Source organism: Lampris incognitus, chromosome 21 (genome assembly GCF_029633865.1).
Source record: "Lampris incognitus isolate fLamInc1 chromosome 21, fLamInc1.hap2, whole genome shotgun sequence".
NCBI lineage: Eukaryota > Metazoa > Chordata > Actinopteri > Lampriformes > Lampridae > Lampris > Lampris incognitus.
In genome coordinates, this window is record NC_079231.1 from 15,989,339 (window position 1) to 16,017,075 (window position 27,737).

At 48.9% G+C, this 27,737-nt stretch overlaps 1 protein-coding gene across 1 annotated transcript; it reads left to right on the forward strand.

Moving 5' to 3' along the window:
• The first annotated feature begins 30 nt into the window (after positions 1 to 30).
• Positions 31 to 27,737, forward strand: LOC130131546 (DNA-binding protein SATB2-like). Its single transcript, XM_056301277.1, has 11 exons — positions 31 to 124; positions 1,176 to 1,361; positions 7,979 to 8,105; positions 8,833 to 8,956; positions 10,140 to 10,242; positions 14,443 to 14,493; positions 14,623 to 15,200; positions 15,868 to 16,080; positions 16,518 to 16,670; positions 23,565 to 23,756; positions 27,003 to 27,737. The coding sequence occupies exons 1-11, from the start codon at positions 46 to 48 to the stop codon at positions 27,735 to 27,737; spliced, it is 2,541 nt and encodes an 846-aa protein (XP_056157252.1). The 5' UTR covers positions 31 to 45.

The window sequence follows — 27,737 nt, forward strand, 5'->3', positions numbered from 1 at the left end:
GAGAGGAGGGAGACCCCAGACCCCAGTGAGCCTCCGCCAGGCAAGATGAGCCGTGTGGAGGTCAACGGAAGCCCCGCGGGGTTGCGTGCCCGGCTCAACGGCACTCCACTCCGACCACTGGGAGGTGGGCGAATGGCCACAGAGTCAATTCATATGACGCACACGTACCAAAGGAATATAGAGACGCACATAATCATACATACATACACATCAGAATAGCACTTAAGACGAGGACGTTGTCACCCATCAGGTCCCAGTTGGTCTGTTGGACGCTAAAACATCGCCTAAAATATCACAAGCAGCCTTAGATCTGATTTTGAAACGTTTAAAGTGCAAGATAGAGGGCGCACCAGCCCCCCCCCCCCCCCCCCGAGCCCAGCCGAAGCTTATTGAGATGGTTTCCTAGTGTTAATGAGGGGTCTGACTTTGAACTGAGGAAAATCAGCGCGACTCTTAAAAACCACAGCATGGCGGTGGGAAGAGGAAGGGGGTTGGGGGTTGAGGACCACACACACACACACAGGCAGTGCTGATACTGCAGATTGACGTGGTTACTCTGAATACATTAGGTAGGAAACCCACCCACCCACACATTCAAACGTACTCCCACCCTTCTCTCGCATAGTTGAACACACAATCACGGCGTTAATGCACAATAAAAATGTGCACACACGCAAACGCCCACACGCCGGACTCCTGGACGGTCCTGTTCCGCCCTGCCATGCGGTGGCGGGGTCGCTGGGTTGGGCTGCTGACCGTTAGCGTGCATGATGCTAAGAGCTGAGGTTTTGGCTCGGGGAGAGCTGTCATTGTCTCGTCAGCGGGGTGATTGATAGCTTGTAAATTACCGGCCCCCTCTGGGAGCGCACAGTGCGCTGAATGATTCCAGGCTTGGAAGGGCTCTCGGTGCGTGACAGGCCGACTGGCTCCCACCAGCGCAGAGGAGTTACTCTCTCTGCTGATCGTATCGCACGGGGTCCAAAACAAGATAAGATATGCGTGAACGGCTGTTTAGACAAGGTTATTTGTTTTTTTTTTTAACCATGATTAGAAAGTGAGTCTCTCTCTCTCTCTCTCTCTCTCTCTCTCTCTCTCTCTCTCTCTCTCTCTCTCTCTCTCTCTCTCTCTCTCTCGCCGCAGTTAAACGTCTCTTGGTGTCTGTCTGTCTCTCCAAGGTCTGATGATCCCAGTATACTGTGTGGTCGAGCACGCGGATACGGGGGTGGCGTTTGACAGAGAGGGGCGTGGCGACAGGCATGCTGAGTTTGTACTGGTTCGTAAGGACATCCTCTTCACACAGCTGGTGGAGACGGCACTGGTGGAACTGGGCTACTCCCACAGTTCAGCAGTGCAGGCTCGAGGTGAGACTCGTTCATGTCTGGGGTGTGTGTGCATGCATGCATGCATGCATAGGTGTGTGCATGCATGCATGGATGTGTGATATGTGTGTGTGTTCATGCATGGGTGTGTGTGTGTGCATGCACATCCATGCAAACAGGCTCATGTGTGAAGTGAGTGGGGTTTTTTCTGTGACTGAGTGGCGGCGGCGACAGAGGACACGTGCAGGCGGTACAAGGGGAAACACCTCTCAGACCAGAGCTAACGTGCGACACGGATCAGTTTACTTCTCGATAAAGTCATGAAACTAAAAATAAAACGGTGTGCATATTTAAAACCCGCACATCTAAACGAACCCAAATGCTCGAAGTCACCCAGAGGATTAAATTGCACAACAAGAGTTGCAGCGTTTAAATGAACACCATGAATGAAGAGCCTTTGGTAGACGTTTTCGTCTTTCTTTCTTTCTTTTTTTTTGCTGAGTTCATCACATAGCGCACAACACAGTGAGTGTCAGGAAGGTTAGACAATCAGACGACAGTGTTTGAAAGCCCAACTGTTAAATGTCATGTTAAATCCCAAATGTTGAAGTTAAACTGTTGAATAGGCTGACTAATCTTTAGGCTGTCGTTGATTTATCTGACGGTTACCTGAATTGACCTTACGTGGTGCGCCCATCCTGTGTGGTGGACACCAGAAAAATATAAACGATGAAAAATATTAGAAAAAATAAAACCGCTTGACCCGAGTCTGCTTCTAATAAGTCCTCCAAAACTGCTTCCTGGCCAGTGGTGAATCATGATGGCCTTAAAAAAGACAAATAAGCCCCCACACTGACACACAGAACACCAGAGAGAGAGAGAGAGATGGAAAGGACAGAGAGTGATAGAGAGAAAGGAGAGGGAGCGAGATAGAGAGAGAGAGACAGGAGAGAGCGATAGAGAGAAAGGAGAGAGAAAGGAGAAAGAGTGATAGAAAGAGACAGGAGAGAGTGATAGAGAGAAAGGAGAGAGAGATAGAAAGGAGAGAGAAAGGAGAAAGAGTGGTAGAGAGAAAGGAGAGATAGAAAGGAGAGAGAGCGATAGAGCGAAAGGAGAGGGAGCGAGATAGAAAGAGAAAGGAGAGGGAGCGATAGAAAGAGAAAGGAGAGGGGGGAGAGATAGAAAGAGAAAAAGAGAGAAAGCGATAGAAAGAGAAAGGAGTGATAAAAAGAGAGAAAGGAGAGAGAGCGAGAGAGTGATAGAAAGGAGAGAGAGAAAAGAGAGAGCTATAGAGAGAGGAGAGGTAGAGAGATAGAAAGGAGAGGGAGAGAGATAGAAAGGTGAGAAAGGAGAGGGAGCAATAGAAAGAAAAAGGAGAGAGAGAGAGCGAGAAAGGAGAGAGAGCGATAGAAAGAGGGGAAGGAGAGAGAGATAGAGTGACAGAAAGGAGAGAGAGTGATAGAAAGGAGCAATAGAAAGAGAGAAAGGAGAGAGACATGAACAGACAGAATAAGAGACCGCAAAAAGTAGATGGCATCTATTTGACCCTTAAACAGGAGCCCTCATACACACACACACACACACACACACACACACACACACACAGACACACACGGAGGAAGGCAGTCACACATTCCTGCTCTGCCCCGTAAACACAGGGCGCCCAAACCAAGCTGACCAACGCCCTGAGACCCCCTCCTGCTTCTGCCGAGCCGAGATGTTTTGTCCTGCAAAATAAGCCTTTCTTTCCAAATGAATAATTTCTGACTGGAGTCATGCGTTTTTTTTTTCCTCTTTCCCCTCGGTGTGGCCGCGACCAAAATTATACAGAATCTCTTCTATTTTCTCCCCCGATTGAACTTCGTATTGCATAACTTTGGCCAGGCGAGTATTTTTAAAGTCCTTGCTCGGCACCGTGGGGTTTCTTTAATTAAGTTGAAAAGCCCGGCTGATTGCTCTCTTCGAACCTGCACCCTTCATTTAACACGGGCCGGGGCGAACTGGTGAGTCTGAGGAACTTACATAAACCTAACTGGGGTTCTTCATGTGCTATGCATATTTTTTGTTGTTGTTGCAGGTATATATTTAAACACAGCTGGCAATAAAATATATCTCTCAAAATATATCTGTTTCACAGCAAACCCGCATTTGCTGTGAAACAGACTGAAAGTGTATTTTAAGCATCACAAAATTAAAACCACCCCGACTCTTGTTTGCCCTGATTTCATGTAGATGTGTAAGAATACACGTATAGGGGACTGAAGGGATCGATGAATGAATGAATTCTGCAGGCTGGAGGCGCCAGGCCGCCACGTCTGAGCGTCGATACCGCCGGATGAAGCAAACCCCACCCCCCACCCCAAAACTATCAAACACTGACAGAGGAAGTAAAAGTTTGGATGTGTTTCGTTGACCTGGGGGGTCAAACCCCCGTCGGTACGAGCCTCCAGTAAGAGTCCGTGACTGGGATGCTAAATGCTAAACAAGCTAACTACCTCTCAGAAATCAAACGATACCCGTCGAGTTGTCCTCAAATGTGTGGTTGTTCATGGAAACAAACCGAGGGTACAAAACACGAGGGGTACCTGGGGTCTTCTCTTGAAGGGGGTCTCAAACCGTCACCTGTTAAAGTTCATTTTAGTGCACTTGAAAGCTATGGGAGACGGAATACCACCCCTTTTCTAAAGATTTACTTGCAAACGGTGGTCTTTTTTGGGGGGGGTTCCCCTTTTTCTCCCCAATTGCACCCGTCCAATTACCCCACCCCTCCGAGCCGTCACCAGCTGCTTCTTTTCACCTGACAGTGAGGAGTTTCACCAGGGGGACATAGCGCATGGGAGGATCACACTATTCCCCCCAGTTCTCCCTCCCCCCTGAACAGGCGCCCCAACCGACCAGAGGAGGCGCTAGGTGCAGCGACCAGGACACATACCCACATCCGGCTTCCCACCCGCATTCACGGCCAATTATGTCTGTACGGACGCCCAACCAAGCCGGAGGTAACACAGGGATTTGAACCGGCGAGCCCCGTGTTGGTAGGCAACAGAATAGACCACTACGCTACCCGGACGCCCCCCACGGTGGTCATTTTTGACACGTTGTATTGCAGGCGTAGCTAACACAGTAGCTAATCTGCGAGCACACAAATCAAGAACATGTTTGTGGTTGCCTGTTTCAGTGGCTGCTGTCTGGTGGGACTTCCCTAAGAAAGGGCGCAGGGTGTTACACAACTCCGCCACAACACGCCAACTGTGGAAGAACATGGCGGGCAGTGCAGCGGGCCGAGTCAGGGGAAGAAGGAAGCGAAGCTGTGGTGGCTTACAAGAGATTGACCTCGTCTGTAGACCTTTACTACGGGCAGTGCAGCGGGCCGAGTCGGGGGAAGAAGGAAGCGAAGTTGTGGTGACTAACAAGAGACTGAGCTCGTTTGTAGACCTTTACCGACACCTACGACGGCATCAACGGCTAAAACGCGGGTTCAACCTCGGGTTTCAGTTGTCACGTGTCACCACGGGTCTCGGTATATTGGACAAATATGGACGAGTCGCACGAGTTGAGGTCCAGGGAGGGCCTTTATTTGGGCCTGAGCCGGCTGAGATGTGGATTGTATGTTGAGGAAGAGAGGAGCTGAGGGTTTTTCAAAGAGGGTACGGTTCTAGATGTCAACCGCTGGGCTCTGATATCTGTCAAAACTGCAACGCCACAATTTCCCCCCCAAAATTCAACGGTGTGTCGTGTTTATCTGGAACGAGCCACCACCCCCCCCCCCCCAAAAAAAAGCATTCAGCCAAATGGCAGGCCAGCGGTTTCAAATGGCACATTAGTGAGAGGGCTCAAAGAAGGTTAACAGGACTGGTACGGAGCAACAGATGTCTGCAGTTATTCCGTAAAACGTCGGTGGACAGCTTATTACCCCATGACACACACATTTCTGCCTCCTTCAGCAAAAAAGCAAGAAACTGTGGTCGCAACAACAACATTTGACACTGCAGGATTGGAAAAACATTGATTCATCCTGGTGTTTCTTTTTTTTTAGCTTCATGCTCATGGAAGAATAAGGGTTCGGCGCCAACCGCAAGCCCGAGCACCCGTTACACCACGCGTCCGTCCGCACTGCAGGCCGGCGACGTGCAGCGTGTTTTAAGGCCCGCACAATGGGGCCCGTTGATAACGGACGAGCCGCGTCCTACAGACGCGCATCACTGACACGGCTCACTGTGTGTGTGTGTGCGCGCGAGTCCGGCGCGGCTGCAGCGTGCCCCGTCTGCAGACCGACTCCTTCCAGCGGCGTAGTTCACCGTGTCACAAGACCGTAACGTTGTCCTGGAATAGTTCCGTGTAATGAAAACAGACTCGTCCAAGTCTACTGCTCTGCATTTGTTGCGCTACCCCACCCCCCGCCCCACCCCCCTTCCGCACTATAAATAAGCACGCACACTTTTTGCATCATTTTTGTCGCACTTGCACACAACAAAAAAAAAAGGTGAAGTCGAGACGAGGGTATACGTCGACTTTACTCGTCCTTTTAGACTCGAATCCTTTTTTTTTGTGGTCAACTAGTCGTGTACATTTCCCTCCACATAACGCGTATGTGCTTTAAGCTAGTTTTGTGCACACTTTCTAGTGCAGTGCTGTGAAGTAAAACATCCGTGTCCGCATGGGACTGTTAAGAGAGTCAGTGTTGCTAAATATCATTTATTTTTAAAGTACAGGAATCTGCAGGACGCATAATAACTGGCAGCTGTTATTGCAAAAATATATATATATATTGTGTTGCTTTCCAACAGGGGGACGGTGACCCGGTGGACCCCCCCCCCCCCCCCAGTTCATCGCCATCAAAACGCTGCGTTCATCTATGGCTTCAGTCTTTTAATGCCGTCGTGCCGATTTTACGTTTCTCCTCCGATTAATCAACGACCAAAGCCGGAGGAGAGGAAGTCTTTGTTCTTTAGCCCCCATCACCACCATTCTCGTGCAATGGAGGCACAGACAGACACACACACACGCATGCACACACATAAACATACGATAACACACGCTTGGTGCTGGCAGGCCGGGGCCGGCCGGGGCCTGTGTTTCATTTAGCAGATTCTAATGCGATTAGGCCTGTTTAGATTTGAAGTTCCAGCCGCGGTCTTCGGCGGGGCCAGGGGAATGCGCCGGTGTACGCGGCCCACGATGATGCGCCACGGGCGGGGGGGGGGGAGGCATCAAGTAGTGCGGAGAAGGGAGTAGAGATTATCACAGTGGAGGAGCTGCGGACGCCAGCAAAGGAAAGCGTCAAAACACCTGGCCACGCTAATGGCCGTCTGGCGGCTGAGAGGCGCACGAGACAACGGGCTGCAACCGTGCATGCAATTCCTGACACGGGAATTATGTGCCGCACTTCCTTTTTCCCTTTTCTGGATATAATGTGCGAGCTCTATTCAAGCCTTCCAACTCCATCGGCATGCAGCTGGGAACAGGCTTGTCGATCAGACCTTCGCCGTGTCTGTTAAATTGGAGTTTCACCACTCATAAAAAGTGAACATCCAGGAAGTATCCGACGGTCTTATTAAAACTCCAATTACTTTGGTGTGACTCATATTTACAGAGCAAAGGGCCCTTTTCCTGTTCAGTCAGCCTATCCAAGCAGTCACTGCATGCACCAGCAAGCACTGTGCAAGGACGTAACCGCCGTGACACGCCGCCACAGCCGTAATGCTTCTAATACACGCACACGCACACGCTCTCTCACTCCTGTGCTCTCGTAGTATGGGATTTCATTTGATGCATCAGCCTTCACTATTTAGTGCGTGCACATGGAGCAAGCTTCATCAAGCAAATGGCCATCGTTTCAGGTACTCGGCCTCGTGTTGTTTTTCGAGCGTGGCCCACCTTTACATAAAGGCAAATGAGACGTCCTGGCAACCCTTAGTGACTCTACCACGACCACAGTCACATCCTGTATAAGGAGAAGAGGGAGAGCAGACTGCTCGGCTAGTCCAAAGAGCTGCTCCTCCTGCGTTATCGTCTCGCCAGACAAAAGGTCCCCGCCTTCTCAGTCGCCGTACGTCTCCAATGCAAGTTCAATTATCGGACCAATCATTAATCAGGACGATATTATTCCCCCTTCAACGCCCAGCCTTGACCCGCATTGCTCATCAGCGCCGTTATCTCCCCTCGTTATTAACAACTCCACTTGATTCCTCGGTGTTTCTACTTAATAAGGTCAGCGTTTGGAGTGCCCGGGCCCCTCCCCTGATAACGCCATTAGCAGATAAAGCTTTATCACTGGCTCATTGTTCTGCTGATGACTTTTTACAACCCTATTAAGTCTTGCGGTGACGCACACAATGTCTGGCTGGAGCAGCTTCACACGAAGATGTTGACATAAACATGAGCGGTGTCACACAGCCATGGCACAAACACTGACCAGTGCGCACGCGCACACACACACACACACACACACACACATACAATGACATGACTCTGTGCAGAAATGAAGCCAAATCAATTCCTAGCACATGACCTAATTTGTCTAATGATCATCTGTATTTATTAGGCGATACGGGTGCATGTAGTATGTGTGTGGTTGTTGAGGATGAGTGTGTGTGTGTGTGTGGGGGGGGGGGCATGTTGGCATAAATTCCTTCAACCCTGTGCATGTGTGTCTTCAGGGATCATTAAAGTGGGACGCTGGAAGCCAATGCCCATCCACTACCTGACCGATGCCCCTGAGGCCACGGTGGCCGACATGCTGCTAGACGTCTACCACATGGTCACCTTACGCATCCTGCTGCACAGGTCAGACTGCTTCCGTCTGTCATGTGTGTGTGTGTGTGTGTCTGTGTCTGTGTCTGTGTGTGTATCTATGCAATGTGGTCACCACAGCAATGGTTTACAATCGCCATCCAATACCCTTTGTTATCATGTGTGTGTTATCATTGGCTAGATTGCCTCGCTGTCACATCCTTTATGGCAACAGCTGCAAATCAGGAAGTGATGTCGTCACTTAGCGCTGTGGTGTATGTCAACAGTGGAGGGACAACACATGAAGTTTAACTGGATTATACAAATAGTTTTGAGGGGGCGTCCGGGTAGCGTGGGCGGTCTATTCCGTTGCCTACCAATACGGGGAATTGCCGGTTCGAATCCCCGTGTTACCTCCAGCTTGGTTGGGCGTCTTTACAGCAGACACAATTGGCCGTGTCTGCAGGTGGGAAGCCGGATGTGGTTATGTGTCCTGGTCGCTGCACTAGCACCACCTCTGGTCGGTAGGGTGCCTGTTTGAGGGGGGAGGGGGGGACTGGGGGGAATAGCGTGATCCTCCCATGTGCTACGTCCCCCTGGTGAAACTCAGAAGAGAGGGGTAATTGGCGGGATACAACTAGGGAGAAAAAAAAGGGGGGGGATCCCTCCCCCCAAACTTTAGGGTTGTGAAGAAGTTGGGTGGGTGCTTTTTGTCCTGTTTTGTGCAAACAAATTTCATTATGGGCCTTTGTCTAACACACACACACACACACACACACAGCTTCGCCAGGTTGGAGGACCTGCCGTCGGAACAGTGGAACCACGCCACGGTGAGGAACGCCCTCAAAGAGCTGCTCAGAGAGATGAACCAGAGTGTCCTGGCCAAAGAGTGCCCCCTGTCTCAGGTACCATTCACTCTTCATCCACCCATCAGCCACCCATGCAAGGCTTCACCTTACCCCAGCCCAAACCATGACCGTGTGTTAAGCTTTCCTAGTGTCTTCACAGACACAACAGTCCAGTCCACCAACTACACGAGTCCTGCATGCATGCTTAATGTAGACACATAACACCACTTCTGCTTCTTTTCTGCCCCCCCCCCCCCCCATCCTTATTTCTTTGCTGCTCAGTTCATCCAGTTGTACGTTTCAGATTTAGAAGGTCCTTATTCCGGTGTGCTCGCCCGTGCTTGCGTAACACTAGATGATTAGAACGGGGGCGCTATACTATCACGTTAGTGGCGCAATAAGAATATCTGCAACATAAAAATGCACCGTCGGTGATAAGATAGCAGCAACCGGGAGCACTCGTCACGACGTATATAACAGCAGCAATTGCTATGGCAATGGCGTTGTTTGGACCCGCGAGTCTTGTTCTGCGCAGCTCGGTGATTTATATTTTATGTACGACTGATTGCCGGGTGTGTCTCAATATGTCCCGGTCCATATGTGCTTCACAGAGTCTTCTACCGGTTAGTGCACTGTGTCATCGCTATCGGTCCGTCTCGCTTTACTTCTCACACAGACACACACTCACGCACACACAACCGCAATTATCGTACTCACACACACACCCTATAGTGACTGCTTGATAGTGTGTCATTTAGGCTTCAGATTTATGCACCGATTTTAGCCGTGATGTAATTAGTGATTAAGGGAAGTATGTGGGTGGTGTTGTGTGACTAATGTGCGCTTCATCCTCAAGTCTTCCCATGTCTCGCTTTCACGAGTGCCTCTCGAGTGACTCGGCAACTCTGCAGCTTGCAAACTTTGGATATATGTTTCTGTAGTGATGTTTCGCCATCTCCGTCTCTGTCTGCAGACCCTTTATTTTGCAAGTTATAGTCTCTCTCTCTTTCTCTCTCTGAGTCTTTCCCTCTCCTCGATGCGTTGCATGTACCCTAATGCTTCAGTGTGGGAAAACTGACAACACACTACCGAGTTGTTTTACGATACGTTAATCATACAGCTCGTGAAGGGCGCCGAGCTGTCAGTCATCGCCGCCATACTGAACATGTTATTTTGGCTCACGTTCACCACCTCGCTCTCTCTTTCTCTCCCCTGCATCCGTCTGTCTTCCTCTCTACAGGGCATGATCTCGGCCATCGTCAACAGCTCCTACTACGCCAATGTGTCCACGTCCAAATGTCAGGAATTCGGCCGCTGGTACAAGAGACACAAACGCATCAAAGGTGAGGCCCCGCCGTCGCCACCCCCGTGACACTTGGCGCCAAATATGTCATTGGGAGAGAAATCACCGCCTGGGTGTGTCATGGGCGGCGGTTAAGTGAGGAGAACATCTGGGTTTGGGACGTAAACGGGGAGCCGTTTCACACGGGGGGGTCAGCGCGTGGTGGTCGGCACTTCCAACACTTAGTCAAAGTGCGAGACCAGGGGGCCCCGGGAGGTGTGGCGGTCTATTCCGTTACCTACCAACACGGGGCTCGCCGGTTCGAATCCCCGTGTTACCTCCGGCTTGGTCGGGCGCCCCTACAGACACAATTTGCCGTGTCTGTGGGTGGGAAGCCAGATGTAGGTATGTGCCCTGGTCGCTGCACTAGCGCCTCCTCTGGTCAGTCGGGGTGCCTGTGTGGGGGGGGATAGCATGATCCTCCCACGCGTTACGTCCCCCTGGCGAAACTCCTCACTGTCAGGTGAAGAGAAGCGGCTGGTGACTCCACATGTATCGAAGGAGGCATGTGGTAGTCTGCAGCCCTCCCCGGATTGGCGGAGGGGTAACTGGTCGGGTTCAACTGGGGAGAAAAGGGGGGAAAATTCCCCCCCCAAAAAAACTGCGAGAGTGGACAGCAACAGAGAGCTGTAGCGGGGTACGGGTGTGTTACTTACGGAAAGGCACATTCGGGCGGGGGCAGCATTTGAAAGGACAGCTTTAATAACAGCACTCACGGAAAGGATGGTCGCTTACTTCACTGTATTCACAGACTAATCCGGCAGAAACTGTCTTTCTGACATTTGGTTTGCTGGCTCTCCACATAGCTTGGGGTGTATTAAGGTCCAAATTAGGGGAAAACCAATTTAAAAAAATTTTTTTTTTAATTTATGCTCTTGGACACGACAGTCAATATTCGTGACTTTTAAACCTCAAAAGCTGGGGGATTAGCTCTTTGGTTTCTGGTTTGAGCAGAAAGTTCATGTCAACAAATACTGACCGGACTCCACAACAGGAATAATCAAAATCCAAAATCCGGTTTGTGGTTTCCCTACCATTTGGACTTGCCAGTTTGATGTCAGTATCTATAATCAATATACAGTCTTTTCCATATTGGAGATGACATAAGCACTGGGTGCATACTGCATCCTGAGACAGACAGGAAGGACTAAATTGTATTAATTTAAGTGGTTGCTGTCTGTATACCCTAACCGGGAAGGAATGGTCTGCTTGCATGACATCTCCATTGAATGATTGATGCAGGACCACATTTATACCATTAAATCTTTTTTTTTGAGGTTCTAGTATCTGTAGGGTTCAGGGTCAGGACAGATTTCACTGCATTATGTCGCTCACATATACCAAATATGTGAGCCATGTTGTATAAACCGGAGCCATTTGAAGTAAAACTGTGCACATATAAATTCTGCAGAACCCGAGCGGTCGGGTAACTTGCCCCGGAGGTCATACATGTGCCCCACCGCCCCACCTACGACCGACTCCTGCCGCTTTATCCTTCAGATTTCCCTTCTCGCTGAGGAAACACAAGCCGAGGAGACGGCTCGGTCGCCACAGACCAAACTTTTGTTTGTGTGTGCAAATCTTTCGCACCTCTCTGCATGTGGCCCGACGTCAAATTCGGTACACGTTTTGTGTCAAATGCATGCACAAGTGCATGTAAATGAGCACGTGTGCTGAACCTGTTTAAGACCATATTAACGTCGCCTAATATGACCCTGGCATTTCAGCGGTAGGACCTCTGCATGCACTGCACAGCGCGGGGCGGGAATGAGCTGTGACACATGGTTCACATTAATGTCACCCTTAATACAGATGACAAAACTAAATGCTCTTAACCCTTAATGGAAAGCAGCCAGCCCCCCATAAACCCCAAAGCAGGAGCTCCTATTACCTCCAGCCGTCTCGAAAGGCTTGCACACGCACATGCACGCACACGCACACACACACACACACACACACACACACACACACACAACCTCAGGTGTTCTCAACCTCAGGGTCCAAAGTGAATCCACCTTTCCCTCCATAATCTGCCCTCAACCTGATTCTCCAGATAGCTGAAAACTGAACCCTACATCTGAAAATGTAGGACAACAAGGAGCTGAACGAGGACTAGGTCACGTGGAGAGCAGAGGAAACTTGTTTTTATACACAGCCCACATAGTGAGTTCTTCTCAGAGATTACTCCAGACAGTAATTTGTGATATTGGGCTACACAAATAAAGTTGACTTGGCTTAAATTGTTGCGAGTTCGGCCAAACTCTCTGACGCTGTTTATACTGGGCATTAACATGTGTCATGGGCGATGCGATCACAAGTGGACAGCTCTACGTACATCAGTTCACACCTGGCATTAGAATGCGTAGCCAGTCACCACTCATGGTTGTGGCTAGATAGGATTCAGCTACCAACGGAAGTAACGCAAATTCTCGCCGGCTGGATGTCAACAAAAGATGGTGGAGTGGAGCGATGCGAAGAATTCGTTTCGGGGCTTAAAGTGCGAGTGTTTCCATTTGTCATACTGCCACAGTAAAAGACGTTCTATGGACATGCACCATGACTGCAAAAAATATAAAAGCTACATGCTACAGCTACCAACCTAACCCTAACCCTTCTACTACCACAGACGCCTTCACCTATCGCCATAGCAACGAAATCCACTCGGCAAGAGTTTGAGAATTTGTGTCACTTCCGCCGGTAGCTGTATCCTATCTAGCAACAACCCTTGCAGTCAGATCGCACTTCCCCGCCCTATATGCAAATCAACACGTATGATGTCACTGTGGTGGTGGGTGTGGCTTAGCCTCGGCTGCAAGCGGAGGGAGGGGGCGTGGCTCGCGGGAGAGCAGTGCACCGGCCCACGCGAGTGAACGAATGAAAGACGTTATTATTAAATAAAGCCCGTCTTAATCGCCTAAAAACACGTCTCCGCCTTCATCTCGAACCCTCCTCGTGGCACGTGTCAAAATCACGCAAATAAACGTGAGGGAGAAGCCGAAGCAACAGGCATCTGACAAAATGAGACATCCTTGCTCACTCGAGCCTCATTTTAATGCGCCGTCAATTAGTGTGACGTATCTCCCATCTGTAAGTTATTACTGTCAAATTGTGGTGTCATGCAAAATCTGCAGGGCTCTTAAAGAAATACAATAAATCATCCCTTATCCCAACAGCACTTCTTTTTTATTTCCATTCCACTTTGTTGTGAAGCACAACGGGGTTTTTTTTTAAAGTGCTGTGTAAATAAACGCTATTCTGATGATGAAGATCTGTCTGAAAGCCTTCAGACCCCTGACTTGATGGATTGTATTTAAGAATAGTCTATTGTGGGTAAATAGTTTCACATTATTACAATGGCATGGACACTGTGTCCATGCCATTGTGCGTGTCATTCGAGATCGAGACAAATAGTCTGATGAGGAAAATTAACTGGGTGAATTAGGAGCACCAGGCGCCGACCGTTTGCTTTCTTTTATTTTGTGCTCAAAAATGTAAATGTCCAAGCTTGTCATTCTCAACCCGAACCCTGTCAGGCTCGACCCGATCACATTGGTTCAGACTCAGATTGTTTTAACTATTCCAGCGGGTTTGAGAGGGTCGGGCTCTGCACTGCGGTGGATAAAGGAACTTGAACCTGAAGTTGAACTTGAACGTGCAAGCGGGCGGGGGCTCTTCCTCGGTTGTGGGTCTGATGTGTGTCAGAAATTACAGACGAGGTAAACAAACAAAAACAAAAAAAAACCTCAACTAAACCCAGAGGAGGCTTTGGCAGAGGACGTCAGCTGACTAGGCGGTCCTTCATTGTGGCCTGGGACACATGCGTTTACACTTCAAATGCCATGTGAACAAATGTGTCCCAGGCTGCCTCCGAATGTGGCCTGAGCGATTGGATCTCAAGACACACTGAGGACGCACTGGGTGCATTGCATTAACACCTGTACTTAAGAGCTGTCCATTTGTGATCGGATCACCCGACACACATGTTAATGCCAGGTGTAAACAGCGTCTTTGTGTTAACCATATCTAAGCATCAACAGTTATACAGTTAGGTGTGCTGTATATTTACGTCATATATGGGCAAAAAGTGCTAGGAACATAGTAGGACTTCATGTATTTACACTGATTGATGGACGAATGTTTGGGTGATGTAGGATGACAGGAGTAATAGTGCTGTTGTCACATATTCTGATGCTCTGTGCAGGTGAATACCTTGAGAAGTTGTGGACAGGGCAAGAAAAACTGGATATCAAAGGTACATTTTAAAACACCTGCATACCTCCAGCTGGCTGTAACACTGGACTTCCTGTATTGTTCAGCCCGTTTTAACATTTGTGTGTGTGTGTGTGTGTGTGTGTGTGTGTGTGTGTGCTTATGTGCGCAGTGGAGAGAGATTTGGCAGACCTGGGTGTCCTTGGCCAGCGGCCGCCCTCACTCTTACCCTCCCCAACCCATTACAGTCCACTTGGAGGACCCGGGCCTCTCCCCCTTAAAGGTGGCCTTGGAGACCCACAGACTCCAACCCAGCAGCACCCCCTCCCCCTCCCACACAGCCAGCAGCATCACAGCAGCCCGCCGTCGCGCGCCCAGGCTCCAGCGGTGACCCCGCCGGCCTCCCTCCCGCCCCTGCTGGGCCACGGCGCACTCCTCTCCCCGCAGCTATCGCCACAGCTGGTGCGTCAACAGCTGGCCATGGCCCACCTCATCAACCAGCAACTCGCCGTCAGCCGCCTGCTCGCCCACCAGCAGCAGCAGCAGCACCCCCAGGGAGTCAACCAGCAGTTCCTCAACCACCCGCCTATCTCGCGGGCCTGCAAGGCCCCCGGCAGTGCGGTGGAGCCCGGCCACAACCCCTCAGCCACCGAGGTGTCCCCGGACATCTACCAGCTGGTGAGGGATGAGCTGAAGAGGGCCAGCGTCTCCCAGGCCGTGTTCGCCCGCGTGGCCTTCAATCGCACACAGGTAACAATGTAACCCCCCCCCCCCGAAATAAATACATAAAAGAGGAAAGTCATGTGGTGGTATAAATTCTCACTGCACTGCACATGTCATGTGGTGCAACATTTGAGAACATATTGCAAAGAATGAATGAACTTCATAAGATCAAGCCATGGTCGGGGAGGAGAGGTGAAAACGCCTTGTTGTGGGAGGCCCGCCACCTATTAACTTTTAGTTTTAAGAATATTAAGGCGTGTCATACCCTGCCTGTTATGCTGCCCTCCATGACTGCGCTTATAGAAAGCAAAAGCCACGTTGACACCCCACCCCCTTCACTTTGCTCGCTGTGGCTGCATCACATCCAGATCACGTAGAATCCCAACCTCGATCCGAGTCTGAGCACATCCATATTCGGTTTTAACTGTCCAGTAGCAACTCTAGTTTAGGTGCATCCAAATCGGACAACAAAAGTGGTACTCCCCAATAGGAATAGTCACCCATGCTTAACTGGTTCTCATATCACAACCCAGCAACAAGCATGGGAAACAATGAACATGCAGCGACCAATAGATATTCTACTGTCAGCATACTGACAGAAGAGGTGGTTTTGTTTTTCTTTGAGCTATTAAATTTCCTTTGATTGATTGAAAATGTATGTGCTCTCATGCAAAAACTGCACTTTCGAACCCAGGGCCTGCTGTCGGAGATCCTTCGTAAGGAGGAGGACCCCCGCTCGGCCTCGCAGTCCCTGCTGGTCAACCTGAAGGCCATGCAGAACTTCCTCAATCTGCCTGAGGGCGAAAGAGACCGCATCTACCAGGAGGAGAGAGAGAGGACCGCCAACCCCAACCCTAGCCACCCCAGCAACCACGTCTCCAGCTCCACCGCACAGAGACACACACAGGTACAGAGACACACACAGGTACACATTCAAACATGGCTAGGTCCTTTAATGCAGATTAATCAGATATAGAGTTGAGCAGGTTTATACAAGTCCATGCTAGACTTGAGGCTCTATCTACACCGTTTTATCAAACAAACACACACACACACACATGCACGCACGCGCACACACACAAACATTCAACAATGAAGGCATGGACACATAGGCACTAAAAGGAGAATTTAGAGCAGCTCAGAGTACATGACACCGACACAAACACAAAGAAAGACAGACGGGCTCTTGCTGCAAGGGTATGTCTTGTCCTCTTTTAACGCCCCCCACCTTCCCTTATCTCTGCTCATCTGTACTCTCCCCCCTGCTTGTCTCTCTTTCTCCCTCCATTTTCATTACTTTGCATTCCGCCACTACATTTCCCTCTCTCTTCCTCCGCCAAACAGAGTAAGCCCTCCGTGATCAGCGCCGAGGTGCCGCTGAAGCTGGAGTCCTTGGTCAACATCACCTCAGGGATCTACGAGGAGATCCAACAGGAGATGAAGCGGGCCAAGGTCTCGCAGGCAATGTTCGCCAAAGTGGCTGCCAACAAAAGCCAGGTCAGTCCCTGCAGACACATCCATTAGATCAGCAACAACCCTGCGTTTTCTTTTTGACTCGTTACACATAGCCAACAACTTTATCCTGAGCAGATTACAATCAGTGAGCAGCAAGGCTCGGGAACGTTTCAGCAGGCCAGATATACCTCATTCCCTGATTAGTTACTTTCTTGTTGAATTAGATATTTAAACATTCAAGTCCACTGATATGGACTGAGATGTTGTTGTGTACTTTTTTTAAACTAAAAACATTGTGTTCATTTCCTTTGTGCTTTTATGTTGAGCATCCCACCAAGACAAGTACGTGGCTGTCATTAAAATTTTAACTTGATATGGTATTACACACGATAACTAGCCATTTTCCATCGACATGTTTTATGTGAATTTTCAAGTTGCGGATGAGAAACACTAACTAGCATAGAAACACCAAATTTCAATAAAGACAAATTGTAGATATGGCCCAAAAAAAACACGTTTTTTTGCGTTCGGTTGAGGTGGGAAAATTTAGCACGTCAATAAAGAGAAGATGCGATTCAGGGGTGCGGGAAACTCAATATTTGAACAAATTAAGTAAGGGGTGAGGTGATGTTGCTTCGGCTGTTATAATTCTACCCTTTTTATTTCCTTGTATTCATCTTGGAATATGACGGAAACTTACACTGATAACTCCTCCAATGACAAGTACGTTTTAAGAACCCTCCAAGGTTGTTTTAGCTGTATGTTAGCTATAGCTAGCTACATTCTACACAAGCCACAAGCTAGTCTAATTAAAGCCTTGTGTTAGCTATGGTTGCGAAATGTATTGAAAAGCAAATAAACCAACAAACAGTCGAACGCACGTACTCATAGCAATACATCCATCCATCCATTACCCGAACCGCTTATCCTGCTCTCAGGGTCACGGGAATGCTGCAGCCTATCCCAGCAGTCATTGGGCGGCAGGCGGGGAGACACCCTGGACAGGCCACCAGGCCATCACACAGGGCCGACATACACACACATACACATTCATACCTAGGGACAATTTAGTACAGCCGATCCAGCTGACCTACATGTCTTTGGACTGTGGGAGGAAACTGGAGCGCCCGAAGGAAACCTCCGCAGACACGGGGAGAACGTACAAATTCCACACAGGATGACCTGGGACCACCCCCAAGGTTGGACTACCCTGGGGCTCAAACCCAGGACCTTCTTGCTGTGAGGTGACTGCGCTAACCACTGCGCCACTGTGCCGCCTGTAAGAACACTATACATATGTACATAATTTTTGGTCTCTCTTCCATCGCGCCTCCAAGGAGAAAAGCTGTAGCCGAAGCGGAGTAACGTAGCTTCCAGGTGGTGAAGATAGGCAGCAAAAATGCTAACTGGTTTTTACAGTGCATTCTGGGAATTTTCCAGGGAGCTGGAACATTTCCGACTCCGTCAGCAGTTAACTACCTACTGGACACAAGCCATTTCTGTCCCTGGGACTTAGTGCTTGTTGGCTCTTGTCGCAGGTGAACCATTTGCGCTCTTTTGATGATGTAGCTTTGTCGCGCCATGCTCGCAGGAAAGACGTGTCTTCACACGAGTCGATGGAAGCACACAGTGAGTTTGCCTTTTCTTTTGCCAAAAAATGTTCAAAAGAAATTTTTGAAATTCGTGCAGCATTTGGATGGAAACACAGCCAACGGCTGTTACAGGGGTCTTTCACACACAGAAACACACACACAGCAAAACACATCAACCACTTCCCTCTCTTTTCCCTTGAGGTATCAGACAGTAAGTAGTATTGTGGTCCGGCTAGCAGAGTGTCACCATCAGTTTATTTCTTCTTGCAAAAGAGGCAGTAAGAAAATGTAAACATACTGCGGTGGCCAAAGATACAGAGAAATGACAAAACAGTCAATGAGACGAGGATCCTTCAAATAAAACTTTTACTGACGCGTCAACAAAGTCTGAGTTGGTCTGCAGAGCAACTGAAGTTCAACAAAAGCGTTCCCCGTTTTATACCATTACAACTCTAGTGAACAACCTACTTGCATTAATCAGCATCCTGCAGGAACCCTGTTGATCAGAACATATTGGTGGAGCAGGCGCCTCGCTACCTATGTAAGGATGTCTTCAATCATCCCTTCTGACACGCCACTGGCCATCTTGACATTCTAATAAAGGGTTACACCGACTGGCTCTAATGGTCGTCTTGACATTCCAATAATAATAATAATGGTTACACTGACATTTTGGAATCTCACTTATCCTGCCTTTGGGCACAAACAAGTTCATCTTCTAATAACTTTTTGTCCTTGTTATAATGCTCGTCACTCTAGTCCCACGAATTGACAGATACACACACGTGCCCCTACATGTAAAAATATACCATAATGCCTTTTTCTAATTCGCCAAAATACCAGCATCCATCCCATATCTGTATGTTGTTATGGTGTGTGTGTGTGTGTGTGTGTGTGTGTGTGTGTGTGTTTATCCAAAGCTCGATGTTCTAGAAAACAGGTCAGATAAGACACATATTGTGAAAGGACTAAATAGCTTTTCCCTGTAATATACAACTCCTCGACATTTTGTCACAATGGCATGCTCCAAAAAAAAGAGCTTTTAAAATCACGTGTAATAATGCACACTTCTGCACACTTACACAAAGAAACAACGTTTTGTAGCTGAGCTGATGATGTTTAAAGGAGGTTATGATAGTGTAATAGGAAGGGACTGGGAGGCTGTGTGTGTGTGTGTGTGTGTGTGTGTGTGTGTGTGTGTGTGTGTGTGTGTGTGTGTGTGTGTGTGTGTGGTGGTATTTGATTGTCTGCGCGGCATACCGTCACGTCTCCATGTGCAGATAAACAATGCGGGCGTTCGAGGCCATGCAATCCGGCACGTCAGGAAGAGAGATACAAACAGAGAAACAGACCTGATACGAGAGGAGAACAAGAACAAGCTGGAGAAGAAAAAGTAGAAGAAGAAAAAAGCTGAAGAAGAAAAAAAAGCTGAAGAAGAAGCTGACAAAGCTGAAGAAGAAAAAGAAGACGAAGAAGAAGCAGACGAAGAAAGGCAGGGAGGAATAAAAGGCGCAAAGAGAAATTGATGGCTCCAAACGGGGATGGCCAGAAGACGAGTGAACCGGAAAACAATAGAAGAGACGAGAGAAAGAACAAACGAATAAGAGACCAAAAAAAAAAAGAGAGAGAGAAGAGGGCGGTGAGCGACCCGAGGGACTCGGTGGGTGTCCTAATCAAAGCCAGCTACCCACAAACCCTCCTGGTTTGTTTATATTCGGTTGGCTGACGCATGGGGGAGTCGACTCATCCAGACTCTATCCCAGCTAGCTGAGATCAGCGCCAGAGTAATGGCCGTTTAAATCTATCGACGCTCATGTCGAGACAAGCTCCCTCCCTCGCCGTGCGAAGGGCGTCCGCTCGCATGTCCGTCTCAATTCACTCATCTCGGACTCGATCTGTAAACTTTCCGAAAACAAACGAACAGAGACTCGGCTGAATACACGCTGCCTGGTTTGGTCCCACTGCCATCTCTGTTTTGTTTTTTTTAAGGCTTTTTTATTATTTTTTCTGGATCATGGCGTAGGGTTTTTTTTTAACTTCTTTTGGGCCAATATGTTTTCTCTCAAGGAAAATTCCGAAAACAAGTTTTAAAGAATAATCTCCCAAGGAGGCGAGAAACGCCCCATCCTACTCGCGGACTTGCTCCTTGCTGGAAGAAATGAGATTTTAAAACGTTTAAAGGCGCTGCGAGAAGAGACCGTTTCCGTGTGGCGTCGAGGCTTTGAGCGGTTCTCAAGCTGCCTGTCCGTCGCACATGTGGATTTGTAGGCATGTTGCTCGCAGGGCTGACTGATGATGGTCGTGATCTTGCGTTATCAACAAGCCCTTAAACGAAGCTGCTGACAGTTTCTAAGAAAGTCAATATTAGGAAGGTTTTGTCCCGCAAGAGAATTTGACTAGTGGCCAATAGATTGGTTGTTTTAAAGATCTCAAACGTTCCTCTTTGAGGAGGGGGGGGGGTAAAATAAAAACAGGACAATGTCTCTGATTTGAACTGTGAATATAAAATAAAACAGTAGTGAGGTCTTGATGTAACATTAAGAGCAGGTTTGCTGGTTCAGAGGACTGCCCGAAGGCATGAATGAATAATATAGAGAGAGACACTCAGGATGAAACAAAAGCAGACAGGTTTGGTTTATTTTGCAGGGTTTCAAAATACTACAGTGTGTGTGTGCGTGTGTGTTTCTTTTTGGCCCTACAAACGCGAACGTCCCTGACTGGCTGACTGAGTGATCGTGTTTGACACGATAGGGCGGCTGGATCAGGTGACCAATGACGTCACTGAACCCCGATTGGTCGGCCGGGAGGCATGAGGGAGAGAGTACGGCTCAGTCCCTCCAGGATTTTGCGAGCTTTTCTTCGGGGGCTTGTCGCGGCCTAAAATGCCTGATTTCGCGGCTGCTTTTCTTTAAAAAATTGCACCGCATGTTGCGATGTTTTTAACCTTTTGTTTGTTTTTTTCAGTGAAATTGCGGGAGCGAGTGAAAATTGCAAAAATAGTTGCGATTTTTTTCCCCGAAGGCGCAGCTTGTTCCAGTGAGAATAAAACCGCACTGTTCTGAGTGTTATAAGTAACCTTACCAAAACCACCTCACTTGGCGCTTGCTAACTAGCCACATGCTGCTAGCTCTCCACCTAGACCAGCCCCATGTTACAACACACGCACACGCACACGCACACGCACGCACGCAGTTTGTCATGCAAACAGGCAGGCACGTGTCACCACTAGTCATGCATATTGAATCTAACTCACCGCGCTTGCAGAGATGTGGATGTAGCAGCCTCCGTCATGGCGACCTGTCTCGTCGGATCCTGCGTTGCAGCCATTCTCCGGGTGGGTTTAGCGGTAGAAAAGTGTAGGTTTGGTGACGCATGGCTCAAAGGGTTGCGCGGGGGACTGCTCTGATTGGTGAAACTCGCGAGAAACTACCATGGCTGGTCAAATTTGCGGCGATTGGACAAAATTGCAAGGTCGCGCGGAATTCACGGGGATTGGCTGAATTTGCGTTAATGGCGGAATCCTGGAGGGCCTGACAGATAAAGCAGCCCCATCAACAATCGCCCTGGCACAGCGCCCACTGGCGAATTCACCAAGGGTTGCGCGGCACAAGTATTTACATTAGGTAATATGCATAAATCTGGCGCAAAATTGCCATGCAAAAGAGCCCCATTGCATAGCACTAATAGCCGCACAAAGTTAGAGTGAAAATTATGGGCGTCTGCAGAGAGCTGGTGGTGACTGACGCCCAGACTTTCCGGTGATCATGGCAGCAGGGATTGTAGACAGGTGAAGGCATCGTCATAACGTGCGTGCTCATGAGCAGGTATGTCACAGGAGAATATCACTTTTTGATTTAACTGAGGACCTTCTTGCTGTGATGAGGCGACCTGTTAGGTCCTGGGTTCAAGCCCCGGGGTAGTCCAACCTTGAGGGTTGTCGCAGGTCGTCCTCTGTGTTGAGTTTGCATGCCTGCGTGGGTTTCCTTCGGGTGCTCCGCTTTCCTCCCACAGTCCAAAGACATGTAGGTCAGGTGACTCGGCCGTACTAAATTGTCCCTAGGTATGAATGTGTGTGTGTGTGTGTGTGTGTGTGTGTGTGTGTGTGTGTGTGTGTGTGTGTGTGTGTGTGTGTGTGTGTGTGTGTGTGTGTGTGTGTGTGTGTATATGTCGGCCCTGTGTGATGGCCTGGTGGCCTGTCCAGGGTGTCTCCCTGCTTGCCGCCCAATGACTGCTGGGATAGGCTCCAGCATCCTCGTGACCCTGAGAGCAGGGTAAGCAGTTCGGATAATGGATGGATGGATGGATAATGGATGAATGGATGGATTTAACTGAGACCGAAATCATTAGCAGATACAGGTTGCCAGGTCAAACAACTCTTGCTCAACATCAAGTATAGTGTGTGTGTGTGTGTGTGTGTGTGTGTGTGTGAAAGAGAGTGAGAGAGAAAATAGAGAGAGGGAAACGCACATATATGGGGCCATGTAATTCAACACACACACACACACACACACACACACACACACACACACACACACACACAGGGAGACACAAAAAGTTAGAGATGGCGCAAGAGAGACAAATTTACTGCATGCCCCATACTGATAAAGCGGGCATGCGAAGGAAAAGAACCAGAAAAGAGGCAGAAAACGGTAGAGAGAGAGAGGGAGAGAGGGCGAACAACAGAGAGAGGGCGAGCAGAGCTGAGTCTGATCAGGTTATTACCACTGAGTGTTGCAGAGGACTCAGTGGACAAACGGCAGCTGGTGGCGAAGCCTCCCGACGCCCGACTCAGTCTAGTGGAGATAATCACATCTCTGCTCTCTCTCTCTTGCTCACTCTCTCTCTCTCTCTCTCTCTTTCTCTCTCTCTCTCTCTCTCTCTCTCTCTCTCTCTCTCTCTCTCTCTCTCTCTCTCTCTCTCTCTCTCTCCTGTGCCCACACAAACACATTCATGCACATGTCCGGCGTGCACAAAGGTTGGTACATGGGGATCGATGCACACACACACACACACACACACACACACACACACACAGTGTGTTGCATTTTCTTTTCAGTTCCTCTCATCTTCTCAGTTTTGTCTACAAGAAATATCCCCTAGATTTATCCGTTGCTCTATTCTATTCTATTTTATTCTATTGTGTCCTGCTTCATTCTGCTCTGCTCTTTTCTATCCTGTTCTCTTCTGTTCTGGGTTTTGCATCTATATATTCTCAAGCCATTTTTGTGAATAAGAAGAAGAGTGTGCTCCTTATCATTTAAAAAAATTGACATGGAAATGAATGGAAAATAACTCTGACTTTTCTCTCCCTCTCTCCCTCTCTCTCTCTCTCTGCCACTCCCAGGGTTGGCTGTGCGAGCTGCTGCGGTGGAAGGAGAGTCCCAGCCCTGAGAACCGGACCCTGTGGGAGAACCTGTGCACCATCCGGAGGTTCCTGGCCTTGCCACAGGCCGACAGAGACCTGGTGTACGAGGAGGAGTCCAGACATCACCACACCGAGAGGCTCCACACTGTGCTGCACCTGCCCGAACCACAGGTCTGTTAACACACACACACACACACACACACACACTGTTACTATGTGTACCCTGACACCCACAAGAACTCATCCCCACTGTGACATCACATGTGGCACCCACCTGAAAACCCAAACATCTGTCACATGTACACAAATCAGTTTTTTGTACAAGGGAGCCTATGCACATGCATACTCACACCAGCGCTAGCACACACCACGACATGCATGTAACCGTGGCACACAAATGTAACATGTTAAATGTACATGCACATAGACATGTGCACTGAGAAAGATATGCATGCACAAACACGTAGTTTCACAATCTGACACATGACCACATGGGCACAGCCTGTCAAACAGACACATAAGTTCGTGCACTGGATGGCATGAGGGTTTTGCTTTTCTTGCGCAACCATAACTTGGGTGCTGGAAATGCCAACATGTTGACTTCGTGCCCTTGCAGAACTGATTCGGCTCGGAGGGGCTGGCTGCAGACGCCGCACTGTCCAACTTCTCTGTTTTGACGGGCACCGTTGGCTCCCGCCCCGTTTTACATTTGATTCCTGTGTGGAGTTCAGCATTCATGTGGGATATAATCACCTGGGGCTATGATTACTGAGATACAAACAAACGGCCACACTCCCGCCCTCCGCACCCTTTCCCTAACACTAGTAGTAGGGGCAATCCCAGATGTATGTTGGAGGTTTAGCCAAGCTGAAAGGTGATTGATGAGGGTTACGTGTTAATCAGGGTGTCGCTGAGGTCTCTAAACGCGTCTTGTATGTACCCGCGAGCACACACACACACACACACACACACACACACACACACACACACACACACACACATACACACACATGCATGCTCACGTCAAACAACACCTTTTTGTTGCATGAGTGCATATCCGCCATTCTGTCTGTGTCTGGTGTCTGTCTGTCCGTCTCCCTTACTCTTTCTGTGTGTGTGTGTGTGTGGGTGGACCTGGGAGTGTGTGTGCCCTACGGGAGCGGCGGCTGACCCAGGCGGATGCATAATTCACACCCCATCATCCCCTCTTCAGCCTGCGCCTTGCGAGGCGACTCAGAACACAGCCTGGTGGCTATAGTCGACCCCGTCCCACCGCTGAAATAAAAATAGGATCAAAACGGCCCCTTTTTAACTGGCTTCTTGTGATATTGTAACTCGGTGTTCCCGCGTTACAGAGCTCTCGTCTCGTAAGCATTGTACGGTTTAGGGTGGAGGGTTGGGGGTCGTGGTTTGTGAGGTTGTTTCCCCAACATGGAGGACCCAGGTTTGATGGTAATACTTCCATTCCTAATCTACTACTACTAATACCTTCCATATAGTCCAGTATCTTTAAAGCAAGACGTGAACAGCATTTAACTCTACTTATTCCATTGGTATTGAGCCACTTGGCTCCCCAAAAGAGAATATCCTACCTTGGGGATTATCAAAGTGCTTAAAAAATCAAGTAAAATTTAATGTTTAATGCATATGAAGCAGTTAACTCAAATTATCTCATCTCATCTCATTTTATTTCATCTCATCTCATCTCATTTTATAGCCTCATCTCATCCCATCTTAGCTTACCTTATCTCATCTCATGTTATCTCATCTCATCCCAACTTAGCATATCTTATCTCATCACATCTTATCTTCTAATCTCATCTCATCTCATCTCATCTCATCTCATCTCATCTCATCTCATCTCATCTCATCTCATCTCTTCTCTTCTCTTCTCTTCTCTTCTCTTCTCTTCTCTTCTCAACTTATTACACTTTATAGTACAGTAAGGATATTTGTTTGACCGGTCACCTTGTTGTATGAATATATTAAGGTAGAAAAAAGTTCGTTTCTGCAAATATTTCAACATTTCACATCCCATTCTTTCTCTTGCATCCCACCACCTGCTTCTCAAACCGCCCCCTCCTCCCAGCCGTGTTTGTGTCCAATAAATCATTGAAAATAGAAGTCGTAAATGAGTAGCCCACACATTTCCTGCTAAAAGCGTCCCCCCCCCCCCACCCACCCGGCCTGTCCCACCCTCCCTCCCCCAGACCGAAATACTCCGCAGTCTGGCCTAACCTCAGTATTATTCGAAACATACCCTGTAATTATTCAAGTGGGGGGGGGGGTTACCATTATCTTTATTTAGGGCCTTTAATTTTGATGGACCACAGATTTACGGTGTTGAATTCCTGCATTTGGGCGTGCTAGCCACAACGCCCTGTTAATAAGCCCTAGTAGTACGGTTGTTTGTGCGATGAGTTTGGGATTTCTGGTGGTGTGCGATGGTGTGCGATGGGGTCTGGTCAATCAGACATCCGCTTGTACTACATTTTGCTAAATGGCTCTGCAAAGGGAGCCATAAAAAGGGGAAGGGAATGGGTCTGCGTCAGTCATCATGGTGGCTGTGGCAAGTTCAAGGTTTATGCGTCCTATTATGTTAATAACACACCATATGGTTCATTCACATATATTGTGTCTTATGCAGATGTGGCGGACTGTTCTCTCCAAAGCGCCACACAGTTTCTCTGAGAGCATAGGTTATTTTAGCCCCTGTAGCTCCGACATGCTGTAGCCGTCGAGCTACATAAGGCCACACACGTTTTGAGCTACATAAGGCCACACACGTTTTTTAACACAAATGTTGCATCATGGCTGAAGCAAAATTAGAGATGTACTCCACATATTTATATTTATTTTCAGGAATCGGGGATCAGGAACACTTCATCATTTTATTTCATGTAAATATCGTTTTCCCCGGCCCACAGCAGTGCAACACAAAGACAAAAACACATAGCCAAAAACCACAAGAACTACGAGAAAAACATATCCAAACTAACACATATATCCAAGCTAAACAATAAAAATCACTGTCCAGGAGGACGAACGCCAGCCAGGATGACTGTCAGAGCTGCCGGTCTGCATGGGTTGGCGGTTAGTTTAGCCTGTCCCACTTCCACGGCTTGTCAGACCACCCTCGGTGTTTCCTCCGGGCAGGGCCGTGATCCCTGGGCGATTGTGTATGACTCTGATTTGTTCTCTAAGAAACGCTGACTAGGGACAGGAGTTGGAAACTAGCAATAGCGATAATCTCTGCATGCAGAATATCAGCGCTTCAGATTTGTCTTGTAACCCCAGCTGAAGTGACACTATGTGAACATGCATGATCCCTATCAAATAAATGAATAAATAGACGAGTGAGGAGGAAATCTATTGTGTTTTAAACCTGTTTTAATAGACTGTTGATTTCCTCAACAGGCACTCCATAGACAGGCCCTGACGCCTTTGAAGGACCCATCCCCCATACACGAGGACCCACAACCCATCCTGTTGCACAGCTTGCGGTGCCCACCGGATGGCCCTCAGCATGGTGCCAGCTTGAGTCCTGGAGTTGGGGGTGGTGGTGGTGGCGGCGGTGGTGGTAGTGGCAGTGGCAGTGGTGGCGGTGGTAGTGGTGGTACTGGATGCCTGAAGAAGGCTCGCTCCAGGACGCGCATCTCCCTAGAGGCTCTGGGCATCCTGCAGAGCTTCATCGGTGACGTGGGCCTCTACCCAGACCAGGAGGCCATCCACACCCTGTCAGCCCAGCTGGACCTTCCCAAGCACACCATCGTCAAGTTCTTCCAGAACCAGCGCTACCACGTCAAACACCATGGCCCGGCCAGGGAGCCTGCTGCCGGGGAGGATGATAGGGACAGCCTTAGTCCTGGTGAGAGAGGACCCGGGTCAACGGATTGCCATGGCGAGGAGGAGGAGGTGCTCTCAGGATCTGAGGAGTCCAGCGAGGAAGGGCAGGGATCAGTGGAGGTTTACAGAACGGAGGGCATAGAAGAAAGAAAGACAGGAGAAGGGGGGGAAGGAGGAGGAGGAGAAGAGATGGAGGTTGAGAGAAAGGAACGGGAGGGAGTAAAAATCTCAGGCCAAGGAGCCGCCTCCCTTTCGCCCTACAGCAGCCTAGACAGCCCCCCGAACTCAGGAGAGCAGCAGAGATAA